This window comes from Chinchilla lanigera, unplaced genomic scaffold, assembly GCF_000276665.1.
Source record: "Chinchilla lanigera isolate Chin_1 unplaced genomic scaffold, ChiLan1.0 scaffold00051, whole genome shotgun sequence".
NCBI classification, from domain to species: Eukaryota; Metazoa; Chordata; class Mammalia; order Rodentia; family Chinchillidae; genus Chinchilla; species Chinchilla lanigera.
In genome coordinates, this window is record NW_004955452.1 from 3,323,411 (window position 1) to 3,339,339 (window position 15,929).

General features: G+C 38.2%; 1 protein-coding gene across 4 annotated transcripts in view; it reads right to left on the reverse strand.

Moving 5' to 3' along the window:
• Hnrnpr (heterogeneous nuclear ribonucleoprotein R) overlaps positions 1-15,929 on the reverse strand; it is a 36,190-nt gene that overhangs the window by 4,875 nt on the left and 15,386 nt on the right. For 2 of the 4 annotated variants that reach the window (XM_013519517.1, XM_013519518.1), the window contains 3 exons: positions 9,538-9,714; positions 7,313-7,448; positions 4,061-4,275 (listed from right to left, as the gene is read on the reverse strand). In XM_013519517.1, the coding sequence (XP_013374971.1) occupies positions 4,061-4,275; positions 7,313-7,448; positions 9,538-9,714 (528 nt within the window). The remainder of the gene's footprint in view (positions 1-4,060; positions 4,276-7,312; positions 7,449-9,537; positions 9,715-15,929) is intronic. The other 2 variants (XM_005394754.2, XM_005394759.2) reach the window with 1 other exon arrangement.

Sequence of the window (15,929 nt, forward strand, 5' to 3'; positions counted from 1 at the left end):
AAAAAAAAAAAAGTACTCAATAATGTGAATAAAACCTTCAAAGAACCAATACATAATTATTACTAAATTAAATCACAAAATTATCATGGTTCTCCCCCCCAAATAAATTTTTCTGTTTTCTCCCTTAGAACTGGAAATTTTCTAAAGTTCATACAGAAAAATAAGTAAGAATAGCCTGGGTAATAAACAAGAGCATAATCTAGACACTGACAAACCATAACACTTAAATCATTAAATAAGAGTAGTGTTAGCAGGGCATGGTAATGCACACCTGTAACCTCTGAGCACTTTCAGAGGCTGAGGCAGGAGGATCACAAGTTCAAGCCCAGCCTGGGCAACTTAGCAAAACTCTGCCTCAAAGTAAAAATGTAAAAGAAGGTATAGATCCTAGGTGCAATTCCTAGTACAGGGGACTGGGAGGTGGGTAGTGTTAATCAGAAAAAGTAAAAGCCGGTCCGTATCTTCACTACATATCAAGATAAACTCCAAATAGACTAAAACCTTAAGGACACAAGGACACTGTGAAAGTATTAGAATTAAACAAAAATGGATTCTTCTATATATCATTGGAATAAAATGGCCTTGGACTTAAAATCTAGAAAGCACTTAAGAGTGATACATTCAGCTACTAAAAATAAACGGTTTCTACATCGCAAAAAGTACAATGAGCAAAGCTAAGAAAGATAACAAAACATTTTTTAAAAGCTGAAACAAGTATTACAGAGAGATTACTTTTTCTTTGCATCAGAACTCCAGAAAATAAGAAAAAATTCTACAACTGAATAGAAGAACAGGTGAAGTCAGCCAGTGTGGTTGTACTCTGGGAGGCTGAGGAAGAAGGAATGCAAGCTTGAGCCCAACCTGGGCAACTTAGCAATAAGTGAAATTCATGAATACATGGTTCATATGAAGAAAAACATATGGCCCTTCAAACACAGTAAAAGATCAAATTCATCCATAATGAGAACCAAATTATTAACAGTAATAACACATACTTTCTTTTCAGACTGACAAAAAAATTTGACCATACTCTATTTTTCCAGGGATGAGGAATACCTCCAATAAAAAGGAGTACAGAAACATTTTAATAATCGCAGATGAGTTTGTCCTTTTGCCCATAATTCTACCCCTAAGAATCTATCCTGAAGATATATTTAATATCTGTATCAACTGACATAAAAGTTTATTCAGTACAATATTATAAAATTAACAAAAATTTAAAATAACCAAACGTCCATCTGGCTAAATATACTATAGTATATCTACTGAATGGAGTATTATATACCCATAAAAACGAGAAAGAGTACTAAGAGATGCTATAAAGAGATTCCTAGGATATGCTGATAAGGTAAGACATGGTTTTCCCTATTATTTACAGCTCCAAAACAGAGATATAACTGAAAGTCAATGGGACAAGCAACCACTGCCCCACAGTTTAACTGGCAGAAATGTATAATTTTTTTAATGGTACACATGTTAATGGAGTATCTTCTCAGAGCTGATTAAACTAGTGAATAAATCAAATACAGATCAATGAATAAAAGAGACTACCAGCAGCTATTCATATAAGATATAAGCAAATTTAAAAAATATGTTCATTTGCTAGAATTTGCCTAGGGAAACACCAAAAGGATAAACTATGGACTACTGAAACTGGATACCTTACAGTGGACAAGAGGGATAGGGCAAACATGGGGGTAAGGGAGAAGGTGGGACTTCTTCCTCTATACCTTTCTATATAATTTATCAACTAGAGAAATAGACCACCTATTCAAGCAAAAAATTAACACACCCACTGAACAAACTGCTGCCTCAGAAAGGCTTGATGAACAAGATAGGATCACCTGTAGTTTCCTACCCTCTTACTTTTCTCAACGTTGCAAGGCTGACGTCTAGCCTCTACACTAGGTCCCTACTGGTTTACTCACTTTTTTTATAATTTAATTTTTCTACGGTGTTGGGGATCAAACCTAGGGCCTCATACATGCTAAGCAAATGCTCCACCACCACTGAGTCACAACCAAACCTTTTCTTTTATAACTAAACATGGATCTTTTTTTCTTTTCTGTGAAGAAACTGTAATGTGCAACATAAAATTACTTATTGGAAGTGTGTTTAAAAGGTTGAATTAGAAGACTGGGGGCAGCTCAGAAGTAAGATCACTTGTTTAGCATGTTTAAGGCACTAAAAGATAAAAACGACCCAACCTGACAAAGAATCTTCAATGAATTTTAACATTTAACAGCTTTGCCGGGAGTGGTGGTGCACGCCTGTAATCCTAGCACTCGGGAGGCTGAGGCAGGAGGACCATTGCGAGTTCGAGACCAGCCTGGGCTACAAAGTGAGCTCAAGGCCAGCCTGAACTGCATAGTGAGACTCTCATCTCAAAAAAAAAAAAAAAAAAAAAAGACCATTTAACAGCTTTACTCTAATGGACAATATTTTTCTCAATTAAGAAAACAAGGCGTTAACATTATGCCAACCAAGCAGCCTCCTGTACATTTTGAAGCCTGTTGCTGATTCATAAAGAATAGTTACAAGAACAAAATCTTATGGTTTTCTGATCAGAAAAAGATTTACGATTAACTTCTACCTGAAAGGTTACTAGGGTATGTTAAAAGTGGTTGATAAGCAAATGACTAGCATATTATACTTTAGATTTTCAAGAACGTAATTCCTCCCTTCTATAGGGAGAGTCAAAGTTGTAATGGATCTTAGAGATATACCCACTCCAATAAAACAAACGATACCGAAGTTTAGTAGTTTGCCCCAAGCTATAATTGCATTATGAGAAGAAATAATTGGAATTAAAATAACCTAATAAAAAAAGAACAAAAAACAGGGCTACATTTCCAGTCCTTTTCTTAGATACACAGCTAGTCAAGGAACATGACACAAAAGATACTAAGCAGCACTTCTGAGCCTCTACGGTTCATTCTCAAGGAATCTTCTCTGCTTAATGCAAAGATGTCCTTACCTACAAAGACTGTATACCATACTAGTAATGTACAAGCCAGAGTTCTCTAAACTAATCGGAGTTATGATCTATCTCCTCAAAATCTTGAATAAAAAACTTGAAGAAAAGTATTTTCATTGCTCGACATAGTGACACATGCCTATAATCCCAGCACTCAGGATGAGGCAGGAGGATCACTTCAAGTTCAAGGACAGCCTGGGCTACATACTGAGATACTGTCTTAAAAAAAAAAAATTCAGCCATGAACAATCTAACCAATACCTTATAGCCATCCACAGAACTGTAGCCTTCCTGAGAAGGGAAGAGGCACAGCCAAAATACTCATAAATTTACTGCAAGCAGCAGAGATGAAACTGTGATATGTTCCTTCAAACCCAAGAGTCACCTAAAGGAAAGCCCAAGAAGCAGGACACACGGCACCACCTCTTACCAAAGATCCTGATCATGAAAGAAAAGGGCCAAGGAGGGAAAAAAAGGCCCTCAAACAGGACCAGTCATGCATACTTTGCCACTACCAAACAACAGTAAACACAACAATCCTTTGCCTTTCTTCACAAGGACAATAAGGGAAGCGAAGGAAGGAAGGAAGGAAGGAAGGAAGGAAGGAAGGAAGGGAGAGGAAAAAAGAAAAGGGGGAGAGAGAGAGAGAGAGAGAGAGAGAGAGAGAGAGAGAGAGAGAGAGAGAGAGAGGAAGGAGGACTTGAAAAATTAGCTATAAATCTAAAAAACACATAAGTCATGGTCATGTAGTAAAAGTCCAGTACGGTTAATGAAGATTTCTTTTTACAACCTCTATATCCCTCAGGGTGCCTAGAACTCAGCAAGAACCAAGTATGTATGAAATATCTAATTGAAAGGATTTAATTTCTGTTCCTTTGCACATTTAATCTGGAGGAAAAGAGATGGTTAATGGAGGGTTAATATCTGGACACTAAGACTACTGACCCAATGTTAAATCAGCTTCTTATAAAACAAAGTCAAGAGCTACAATTGGTATTTCTATAAACATGGAAAAGTTTGAGCTTTATTCTGAGTATAAAATTGAAATGATAAACTATCCCCACTCCAAGCAACTGCATTTACCTTAGCCATGACTTCTGGATCTGGTTCTTCCACAGGGTCAGCCCATTCAACTGTAACTACATTTCCCCATACTTTTACTTTTCCACTCATCAGCCGACGTCTGGCTTGTGCCGCTGACTTGTGATCCTCATATTCAAGGAAGCAGAACCCCCGATTCTTCTTTTTGTCATCGGGTTGATGATAGAGAATAACGTCCACCAAACCCTCTGTTAAACCAACAGCCAGATATATAAGCCAAAAGCATCCACCACACATCTAGTGATCAGGCAGACCTACACCCACTCGCCAACAATCAAAAAATAATTGAAAAAGCCTTAAAATGAGTCACTAATTACTTAGTAGACAATTAGATCAACATAAATATGGCGGTTGGGACAATATTACATGATCCCTATTAATTTTAGAGTCCTAAAGGTACAGCCATATACAACACTTACAACTACTGTATTTTGTCTCTTAACATCCTACAATGTTTTAGAGTATTTGATATAACATGACCTCGTAAGTTTTTGGGGAGGTGGTAGGGGTTGTGTCTCGCAATATAATTAAGGCTGGCCTTGAACTCCTCGCAACTCTCTGGTCTCAGCCTCCCAAGAGCTGGGATTACAGACGTGCACTACACACCCAGCAACCTTGTAATTTGTAGAAGCACTATCAAGGACCTTCAAAACCAAATTATTAACAAAAATCCCCAAGAACTAACTTTCAACAACTGTGGCCAAAATAACCTTCTTTAAATCTAACTTAAATGTTACTGGGTTTTTTGTGACGCTGAGGATTGAATCCAGGGCTTCTCACATGCTACTACCTCTCCAACCCTACCCCTAGAGCTTTAAATAGTAACCATCTTTTTTTTTTTTTTTTGAGACAGGGTCTCACTGCGTAATTCAGGGTAGCCTTGAACTCACTATGTAGTCCAGGTTGGCCTCAAACTCATGGCAATCCTCCTGCCTCTGTCTCCCTAGTGTTGGGATTACAGGCATGTGCCACCACACCTGGGTAGCTATTCTCTTATAAATACTTCAATTTTATGCTTAGCCCAGACTTCCCTAAATTCACAGGTGTCTGCTTGCTTAACATGCCCTCCCAGATGTCTTGGAAGAATTTAACATGTTCCAAACGGCACCACTTTGCCCCGAATCTGTCTTCCCTATCTATTGATACTACCCAACAATTCTTGAGCCAAAAATGGATGAGGTATTCTTGATTTCTTCCTTTACTACATCTCTTCTGTACAGTTCCAAACCCACTGACCTGGTTCCACCTCCTTGCTATTGCCTTAGTCATCTATCTGATCTACTGTATGATAGGCTCACCTAATTGATCAACTTCCATCCTTGACCACACCTCCAAGCCCTCATCCACATAGCAGTAGGAAAAATACTCTGTAACTGTGAAACAGAAGTCATTCCTTGCTTAAGATCTTAAGCCCTACACGTCATATAACTCTTCTGATTTTACATTTTAACAACAATGGCCTTCTCTGTTACTTTAATACATGGAGTTATTTCTTGCCCTGGAGACTTGGCATGTGTTGCTCTCTTGGAATGCATTTCTTTTTGCTTTTTGTATATTACGTCCTCTCCATTCTTCAAGACTTACTTGAAATGACACCTTATCAGAAAAACTTTCTAAAACCATAGAAACAGGTTTAGTAGCTATTCTCTAGCTAAATATTCTCTATTGCTACCTTCACAACATTTAACCACAATGTATACGTACTTCTTTAATTTGGGGGTCTTAATTCCTTTCCCAGAATGGAGAATCTCTGAGGGCAGAGAATAGGTCTCTTATTGCCCACTGTATGCCAGCACATAGCACAATAACAGCACTGAACAAGCACTTTAATAAACACCTGCTGAAGGAATGAAAAAATGGACATGAAGCCACAAAGAAACTGGTAAAGAGTAAAAAGTGATACGTTTATAGAACTGTTCCAGTGGGGTATCCGACCAGCGTAAGGGGCAGAGGCAGTTACAAACTGGGATGATAGAAAAATCAAGATTTTAGATGGGGAGAATTTCCGGTGTCAAGATCCAGATTGTGATCTGGAGATGGCAGAGCTGAAGTAAAAGACTACAGATGAGATGGTCAGAGAGCTGGGAGACTAGGGCCTTGGATGGGTCATCCATATAGATGTTAAAGGTACTATAAGGATAAGTTGATTTAGGGCAGGAGAAGAAGTAAATCTGAAGCAATCTTTAGACTAAAGAAATGCTGAAACCAGAAGAGAGATCAATGAAAGCTTTAGGGAAAAGGAAAGAACATTATGTCTGGATGACAAAAATGTAAAGGAATATTGTTTTTACAATAAGAGAGAGTGCTCTAAAGCAGTGTTAACAATCAAATCTAGCCTTAGTCAACCGTAAAAGCATTTAAAAAATGAAATGGACAGCACTCAGGAGACTGAGGCAGGAGGATCACTGCAAGTTCAAGGCCAGCTTGGGTTACAAAGTGAGTTCAAGGCCAGCCTGAACTGCACAGTGAAACTCTGTCTCAAAAAGACAAAAAAAAGTAAAATACAGACAAGCATGGTGGTAATGTCTATAATCCCAGCTACTCAGGAGGATTACCAAATTCACAGTCAGCCTGGGTAACACAAGAAGACCCAGACTCAAAGAAAAATCAAGAGCTAGAGATGTAGCTCAGTGGTAGAGCCCTTACCTAGCATGCATGACGTTCTAGGTTCAAGCTCAAGTACCATTAAAAAAAACCTAGAATTAATAAATTAAAATAAAATTCTGCTAAACTGCTCAGTTACACTAATGTATACATATCTGTAATATAAAATACACTTGCTGGATGGTGGCATATACTTGTGATCCTATCACTTGGGAGGCTGAGGCAGGAGGATCACTGTAAGTTTGAGGCCAGTGTGGGCTAGATAGTGAGTTCAAGGGCAACCTGAACTACACAGCAAGACCCTGTCTCAAGAAAAGATCTAAACAAGTTAATATAAAAGGAGTAAGAACTTTCATTTAGCCCTGAAATGGGAGGTGGGGGTTCAGTGTTCACCAAGGGCCACAGACCAAAGGCTCTGACAAAAGCCAAAAGCCAAGTGAAGGGGAAATTCCAAGACATCAAGGATATGAGGGAGTTTATTTAAACCACTATAAACCAGAAAGTAAGCAATTTAGATATGGAAGACCTGAATTCTTAGTTTAACACATTATCTTGTTTTTGGCATTTATAAACTTTTAAGTAATATAACAGATTTCCCAAAACTAAAATCTAAATCCATTTTTGTTTTACCTGTGACTTTACTGAATTCTTCAAGAATGTTTTCTTTAGTCTTATTCTTCGGGATCGATCCAACGAAAAGTCTGTTGTTTGCCACAGAAATACACACTCCAAGGTGTTTACCAGGGCGAATTTCATAGCTGTCACACTGCAAGGAAGGAGATAACCAGAGACCCCAAAACCACCCCAAACTGAGGACAACAGATCTGAACCTACAAGATATCACAATTTAAGGCCAAACACTCACTGCTTCATGAACTTACCAAGTCACCCCATGTTTGCTATAATACAAATTATATATATTTTTTTGATGCTTACAAATTATATTTTAAACTTTAGTATTACGGTCTCTTTAGTGTGGTTTTGTTAACCTCCATTGCTTAACATAAAAAGGATTCTAGGTTAATCACTTCAGTGTTTAAAATATCTCATTTCATCTGAAAACCCTTCTTGAACAAATTTCAGAATAACTACCTGAGGCTAATCATTCAGGGTCCTTAAGGATGAATTCAATATAGATGAGCCATAGTCAAAACAATACATAAAAAATAACAACTGTGCTTAATCAAAATGCAAAAGAAATTTAGAAGAATTTCACACTATACAAAACACGACTCTAATTTCGCAAATGGATGTATGTTTATTATTATGTGTTTCCTACAATAACCACTGAGAATAGTTAATGATTATTCAATAGGTTAAAAAAAAAACAAAAAACCACAACTCTAAATATGTAAGGTTTTAAATGGGATTAAAATAATACTTTTGCTCAGCAGATGGCGCATGCCTGGAATCCCAGCACTCAGGAGGCTCAAGCAAGGGAATTACCACGAGTTCAAGGCCAGCCTGAGCTACTCTTGTTCAAAAAAAAAAAAAAAAAAATCAGTACTACTACTACAAATAACAATACTATGATTTTCAAAATGTTATACAAAGAAAAAATGTTCTACCTAAATCCACTGCGAGTTTCCCTGATAATTTTAGCTTATATTTTAATATTACTCATTAGTTTGCTAAAAGATGTATAATTTTAAAATAAGTCATCTATACTCTGTCAAAAAATGAAGAAATACGGGCTGGAGATATAGCTCAGCAGCATAAGTGCTTGCCTGGCAAGCACAAGGTCCCAAGTTCGATTTCCAGTACCAAAAACAAAAAATAAACTAAATAAATAAAAAATGAAGAAATAAAGCTTTAGACATTCCTTAGTATCAAATAAACAAATCTGAAAGAAAAATTCCTAATTCATAATAAAAAACCCATTCAAGGTAGGAAGGGACCTAGTTCAGAGCCCACTAAACGAGACCAGAAGACTTAGTGACAAAGGCTATCTGTTGTAGACGGGCTAGGACTAAGACTAAGCCCTGAGATGTCTGGCAAGCATATGACAGAAGTGGCAATTGTTATTTTGAGACACTGAGACAGTCATACTGTGTCACACAGTAGGAGTGAAAACCACTTGCAGAGTTTTGTCACCACTATGCACAAAATGGTAAAAGGTCCTAAAGAAAGGAAATTACCAGAGGGGTGGTTATTAAATAGGAAAAGAAAAGAAGAGTAAGGGCAAAAGGATTTAGAAACAAAATAAATCATATGACTAGGCTGTAACAAAAACAAAACAACCATTTCCTGAACTGAGTCCTGAAAGTCACTGACATCCAGTTATCTTCTCCTGAACCCATCTCAGCCCTGATATTTTAGTCAATCCAAAGCTTTAAAAATAAGAATTGACACCATTTTTTATCTAAAACCAAAAGAAAAAAGTACAGAGCAGTCAGATACTTTAATAAAACTTCAAATGAAACTTTTAATATTGGATATCTTCTTAGTATTATGAGACACTTCTTTGGGAAGGGGGCTTTTTTTGATCAGTACTAGGAGTTGAACCCAGGGCCTTTGCTTTGAGCCACATCCCCAGCCTCTTTTTAGAATTTTTAATTTTGAGACAGGGCCTCACTAAATCACTATTTCCCAGGCGTGGCTTAAACTTCCAATCCTCCTGCCTCACCCTGCCAGAGTGCTGGGATTACAAATGTGCAATACCACACCTAGCTCTTTTTTTTTTTTTTACTTTCACAGACAAAAATAAAGCAAAGATCACATATCAACTCAGGCCAATATAAAAGCATTCAAAGAAACACCTAAAGAAAAATGTGTTAAATGAAAATATTTTTAAACTGACATTTATTCTCTCAACCAGTAACTTGGTGGACAGTGGATATTTGTTTATCACATACCAGTTTAACAGCTTCCTGTGCAGCTTCCTTTCCACAGAAGGTGATAAATGCATACCCTCGGTTCTGACCAGACAGTGGATCCATCATGAGACGTAGGTCCCAAATGGGACCAGCCTTTTCAAAAAGGGGCACCAACTCATCCTCATATAGATCTCTTGGTATTTTACCTACAAAGACCTGGAAGAAAAACACTTCCTTGTTAGAACAAAATGTAAGCATTTGGTTTTACAGCCAGAAAATCAACCTGCCCCAAAATCTGGGGGGGAGTAGGGTGGACGATGGCTAAGGAAGAATGAGAACCGTATGAATCGTGCAGTTGACTTGCACAGCTAACACCATTCTTATCATACCTTAGGGTTTTCAACAAAGAACAACGGTCTACAGTATGTAAAATGTGTACTAATGGTTTAAATTTTGAATTTCCAATATGTGTTTTTCTCATAACAATTAATGGCATGTATGTGTCTTTGAAGAAATATGGTATCTAGCTTTTTAAAAAACAATAATTTACTACATTCATGAAAAGGTCATCATTCATATGTCTTGCTGTTGGCCGGCTTGGACCACTAGTGGTACGTGCATAACTCATGCGTGGCTGTATCGCTTCCACCACCAGCAGAAGCTGCCTGATAGGACATCCAGGCATGTTCCACCAGTGGTTCAAGCCAGCAGAAACACGTTAATGAAAGACTGGCACACCCATCCTAAGTTTTCTCAACTCTAAATTATTGTTTAAACAGTCACCTTAATATTTTCCAGCAATTCTAGTATTTCAATCTATTCCTTTATCTACAAGGACATTAAAAAAAAAATTTTTTTAAATGAGGTCTTGCTACATCACTCAAGCTAGCCTTGAACACCTAGGCTCAAGCAATCCCCCTACTTACCCCACCTTCACAAGTATCTGAAAATACAGGCATGTGCCATGGTGTCTGGTCAGGATATTAAATTTTAAGGTATGAAAAAAAAACTATTTTACTTTTTTTTTTTTTTCAGTACTGGTGATTGAAGCCAACACTTTTGCACTGAGCTACATCTCCAGCCGTTTTTGAGAAAGGGTCTCAGCCCCCCAGAAGCTCAACCTCCCTATTTTCTGCTGTGGTCTTTTCCCTGCCCGCAATAAACATTCAAAAAAAAAGAAAAAGAGAGAAAGGGTCTCACTAAGTCACTACAGATTAGATTCCAACTTGCAGTCTTCCTGCCTCAGGCTCCTAGGGTGCTGAGATTACAGGCATGTGTACCATGTCCAGCTTTTTAAGAATCTGATTATCTTTAATTACAAAATTTTTTTTTCACTTTTTGAAACAGGGTCCCACTATGCAGTTCAGGTTGGCCTTCAACTCATTATATAGCCCAGGCTGGCCTCAAACTCACAGCAATCCTCCTACCTCAGCCTCCCGAGTGCTGAGATTACAGTTGTGCACCAGTACGCCTGGATCTAAATTACAAAATTCTTGGGCCAGGGATGTAGCTCAGCAGCAGAGTGTCTGTCTAGCAAGTGTGAGGCCCTGAGTACAATTCCTGGTACCCCTCAAAAAATAAATAAAAATAAAATTATAAAATTCTTTATATAGTCTATATATCTTTAATTATACAGTAATAATTATTAAATAGTCAAAAAATCAGTACTATAAGACAATTTTTTTCAAGTTTCTATGATGTCAATATTAAACCACCTTTTGCGTCAAAACTCTGACAACCCACATACAAGTCTGAGTCAACTAATATTTACATGAGATAAAATTTTCTCGTGAAACTCACCTGCATCAAAATTTTGCACTCTGAGCAACAACTCCAACCACAGATTAATTAATGAAACAATAGCACTCTAAAAGATGCTAAAATTATTACTGGATGTTAAGTTTCTTCAGTTAAGGTCTATAACAGCTGTTCTATCTTTTTTTTTTTTTTTGGTTTTTCTCCGGTACCGAGAACCGAACTCACGACCTTGCGCTTGCCAGGCAGGCGCTTTTGCCGCTGAGCTAAATCCCCAGCCCCAGCTGTTCTATCTTGAAATAATCCTTTCCAAAGTAATCAGACTCACCTTCTCTTCTCTCTGGTAAAATTTGAGGTTGTTTTTTAAATCCTTACCATGACTCTCACAACACAACTATCCCAATTTTTCTATCTCCCTAAGGTCCCCAAACTTCACTCACAGCCTCCACCTTCACTGCATTTTCTTAAAGACATCTATTTCCGAACGATAGTCATCTCCTGGACTGAATACCAATAGCTTAATTTTGTTATTTTGAAACACCTGCTAATTTCTCTTGGCTGTCCTCATTTTACCTCAAGTCATCAATAAGCCCAGATTGCCAATTTTTTGTTTTTTGAATATGTATGTGCAGATATATGTACAGACAAAATGTATAAGAATAATGCTGAATATGTCAGTTATCAATAGATGGGCAAAGTGTTCTAATTTTACTTTTTCCTTAGTTTTTGTTTCTTTTTTTAAACAGTGGCTTACTATGTAGCCCAGGCTGGCCTCGAACTCAGTGATCCTCCTGCTTCCGTCTCCCAAGTGCTGGGATTACAGGCATGTGCCGCCACACCCGGCTATCATTATATTTTCTAAACAGTCTATTTGAAGATATGTTTGTAACAAATGCCTTTTTCCAAAAATCAGAATGACTAAAACCTACCCTTTAACTGGCACCAGTGATTTTCCCCATTTCTTTACAAGAACGTATTTTCTGCTGTTGTCCCCTGCCATCCTCTCAATGGTCACCTACTGGTGACTGAGGAACTGCTTCCATAAGCAAAAACCTTTGATATTTTTAATCACTGCCATTAACAACTACATCCAATTAATCATTTTTTCTTGTACTAGGGATTGATCCCAGGGCATCAGGGATGCTAGGCAAGCTCTTTACCACTGAGATATATCCTCAGCCCTTTTTAGTTTAAGATAGTTTTACTAAACTACCCAGGAGGACCTCAAATTCACCATCCTCTTGCCTGTCTTTGCCTACCTACTAGGATTACAGGCATGTGCCATGTTACCCTATAAATATCACCTTAAAATTATTCTACATTAGAGCAAGGCACAGTGACAACACATACAATCTCAGCACTGGGAAAGCTGAAGCAGGAGAATTACAAATTCAAGGCAACCCTCAGCTGCATAGTGAGTATAATAGTCAGCCTGGATTATAGATAATGAGGCCTCGCCTCAAAAAAACAAAATAAAACAAAAAGTTACTCCACTGTACAGTGCCTTGCCTGCACAGAGAACTCCTCCTGCCCTACTTACAGAACTTGTCCGAATCTTTCATGAGGTAAATGCTTTGGACTTGTGCCATACATTTTTCTAGATTCTAGTGACATGGTGACTACTACAGACAAGATCTGAACTGAAACAGATGTAAACAGTTGAAAATCTAAATAATAAACAATACAGGGCATGGTGGCACACACATGTAATCCCATCACTCTCAGAGGAGCAGCATGAGGGTCATAAATTTGACACTAGTGTAGGCAACAAATCTAAGCAACTTAGTACTTAGCAAGATCCTTTCTCAAAATTAAAAATTAAAAAAAAGGCTGGAGAAATAGCTCAGAGCAAAGGGCTTAATTCCTAGTACCACAAAAAAATAATACTATTTCAGGAGGTATTAACAAGTAGGAAAAAAAGAGGAGGAGAGGATATGTGGTAGGCATATTCTAAGAAAGAGGGCCTCCCTAAGAAAGTAAATTTTATCTGGGACCTAAGAGAAAAAATAAAGGAAAAATCTGAGGAAAGAGCACTCTAAGCTGAGAGAACAAGTACAAAAGGCCAGAGATGGGAGCACGCTGGACACATCTGAAGAACAGTACCCCACGGCTGGAATGGAAGGGCCATTCCAGAGACAGTGGTGTGAAAAGAGAACAGCAGCCAAATTCAGGTAAGCCATGGTGAGAAGGTTACACTTCACACCAGAGGTGCTGGGACGACACCGCGGTTCTGAGCAGACAGTGAGTGGGTGTGACTTTCCTTCGAAAAAGAACATCGTGACTGCGGGAGAGAAAGTGAATTGTACAGAGAAACAGACTGGCCAGTCAGGTTAACAAGGCAATCCCGGGAAGACTACGATGGTGGTGAAGGTTGGTTAAGGTGGTCATTAGGGTGACAGCTATGAGGGTGGTTAAGAATGAAAAATGATGGCCGGGCGTGGTGGTGCACACCTATAATCCCAGCAGTCGGGAGGCTGAGGCAGGAGGATTGTTGCGAGTTCGAGAACAGCCTGGGCTACAAAGTGAGCTCAAGGCCAGGCTGAACTGCACAGCGAGACCCTATCTCAAAAAAGACCAAAAAAAAAAAAACAAACAAAACCGAAGAGTGTTGTATTGGCTTCAAATCTATCTTTAGTTAACTTCGGCAAATTTCTTAACCAGTGAGTCTCAATTTCCTCATCAGGTATAATAACACTAGCAAGAGGATTCAACTTATGTGACTGCGAAGAACCCGTGCCTTGCTCTTTATTTTATTCCTAGCATTGACCTCAATGCCTAGTACATCAAAATTGTTCATCTTTGAATGCATGGATGAACATCTACCTCACACTATTAACTAGTGCACTATTATTACATCCCTTCTCTCTTACTTAAGAATATTTGTTTCACTGGGTATGGTGGTACATGCCTGTAATTCCAGCATTCAGGAGACTAAAGCAGGAGGATCACCTTGAGTTTGAAGTCAGCCTAAGCTACACAGTGAGTTTAAGGGCAACCTGCACTGCATAGTGAGATCCTGTTTCCAAAAAAACAAAAAAAACTTGAGCAGAAGCCAGGCATGATGACATACACAAGCAATCCCAGAACTTGGGAGGTCTGAAGCAGGAGGAATGCTGGGAGTTCAAGGCCAGCCTAGACTACAAAGTGAGTTCAAGGCCAGTTTGAACTACATTATCAAGACCCTGTCTCAAAAAACCAGAGAAAATAAAATAAAATTTAAGCAGAAATATATTTGCACTCTATAACTCATTCTAACTAAAGCTCCATTTCTTTCCTCTTTATGTAGTGAAATTCTTCAAGAGAGCTATACATATTTGCTGTCCAAATTACTTATCTCCCACTCACTTCAATCTTTTCTGAATCTGGCTCTTACCACTACTGTGGTCAAAGTCACTAATGCACTTCCCAGGTGACTTCATCTGAACTTAGCGTTTTACAATTTCCCTTTGGGTATTTTTACTACCCACACTTATGATCTCCACCTAGGCTTCTCCCCTGGACTCCAGGCTCATATATCCAACTGTTCACTCAGCAGTTCCATATGGACGTCCAACTCATAACATGTCTTACCCCTGCTAACTTACTCTTCTCTACAGTTTTCCTCATTTGAATAAATGGCAACTTTATCCTTTCAGGTGCTCAGGTCAAAAGCCTTGAACTCATCTTTTGCTCCTTTTTCTCACATCCCCAACCTGTCAATCCAATTAGCTCTGCCTTTAAAATATCCAGAATCCTTGGCACATGCCTGTAATCCCAACACTTGGGAGGCTGAGGTAAGAGGACTGCTGCAGGTTCGAGGCCAGCCTGGGCTACAAAGTGAGTTCAATGCCAGCCTGAACTGCATAGTGAAACCCTGTCTCAAAAATAAAAAAAAATAAAAAAAATAAATATCCAGAATCTTGCCAGGTGTGGTGGCAACATACACCTGTAATCCCGGTACTCGGAAGGCTGAGGCAGGAGGATCAACTGTGAGTTCAAGGCCAGCCTGGAATACACAGTGAGACCTGACTCTGTCCAAAACAATAAAAGAAGTCCAGAATCTATTTCTTACCAACTAACTTCAGTTATGTCGTCCTGTAGACTAACCTACTTAGACCTTTCATTAACAAATCAGAGCACTAAAAGATACTGATAACTGAAGCAAGAAATACAGAAGAATGATTAGTAAATAATAGTTAGGCTCTCTGGCCTTACCTGATTAGCAAATCTATGAGGATTTCAAAACTGGTCTGAGAGTCTAGAGGGTAGCTTAGTGGTAAAACATGCTTAACCTGAACAAGGGCCTGGGTCCATCCTTAGCACCCAATAGAAAAAAGTTTTGAGAAGTAAGTTTTGCTTTATATGTTTCTATTAACATAATGCAATATGTTTAATAATTGTTCTTTTTTGTCATTCATATTTTCACCTTATTACAAATATATGGAAAGTAAAGAACACACAATAACACTATGAAAAAAATGATACAGCGTCAGATACTTGTACTACTTCTATTTATTTTTCTTAACTTTTTCCCACTTTTTTTTTCCCACTTTTTATTTTAAAGAGAATAAAAATTTTAAAAAATATTTAAAAAGATATGCAATTTCAAAACAAGATGCTAGAACATCAACAGTGGTTGTTATACTACATACTGTTATCTTCAAAGTAGCTGTTCAGGGGCTGGGGATTTAGCTCAG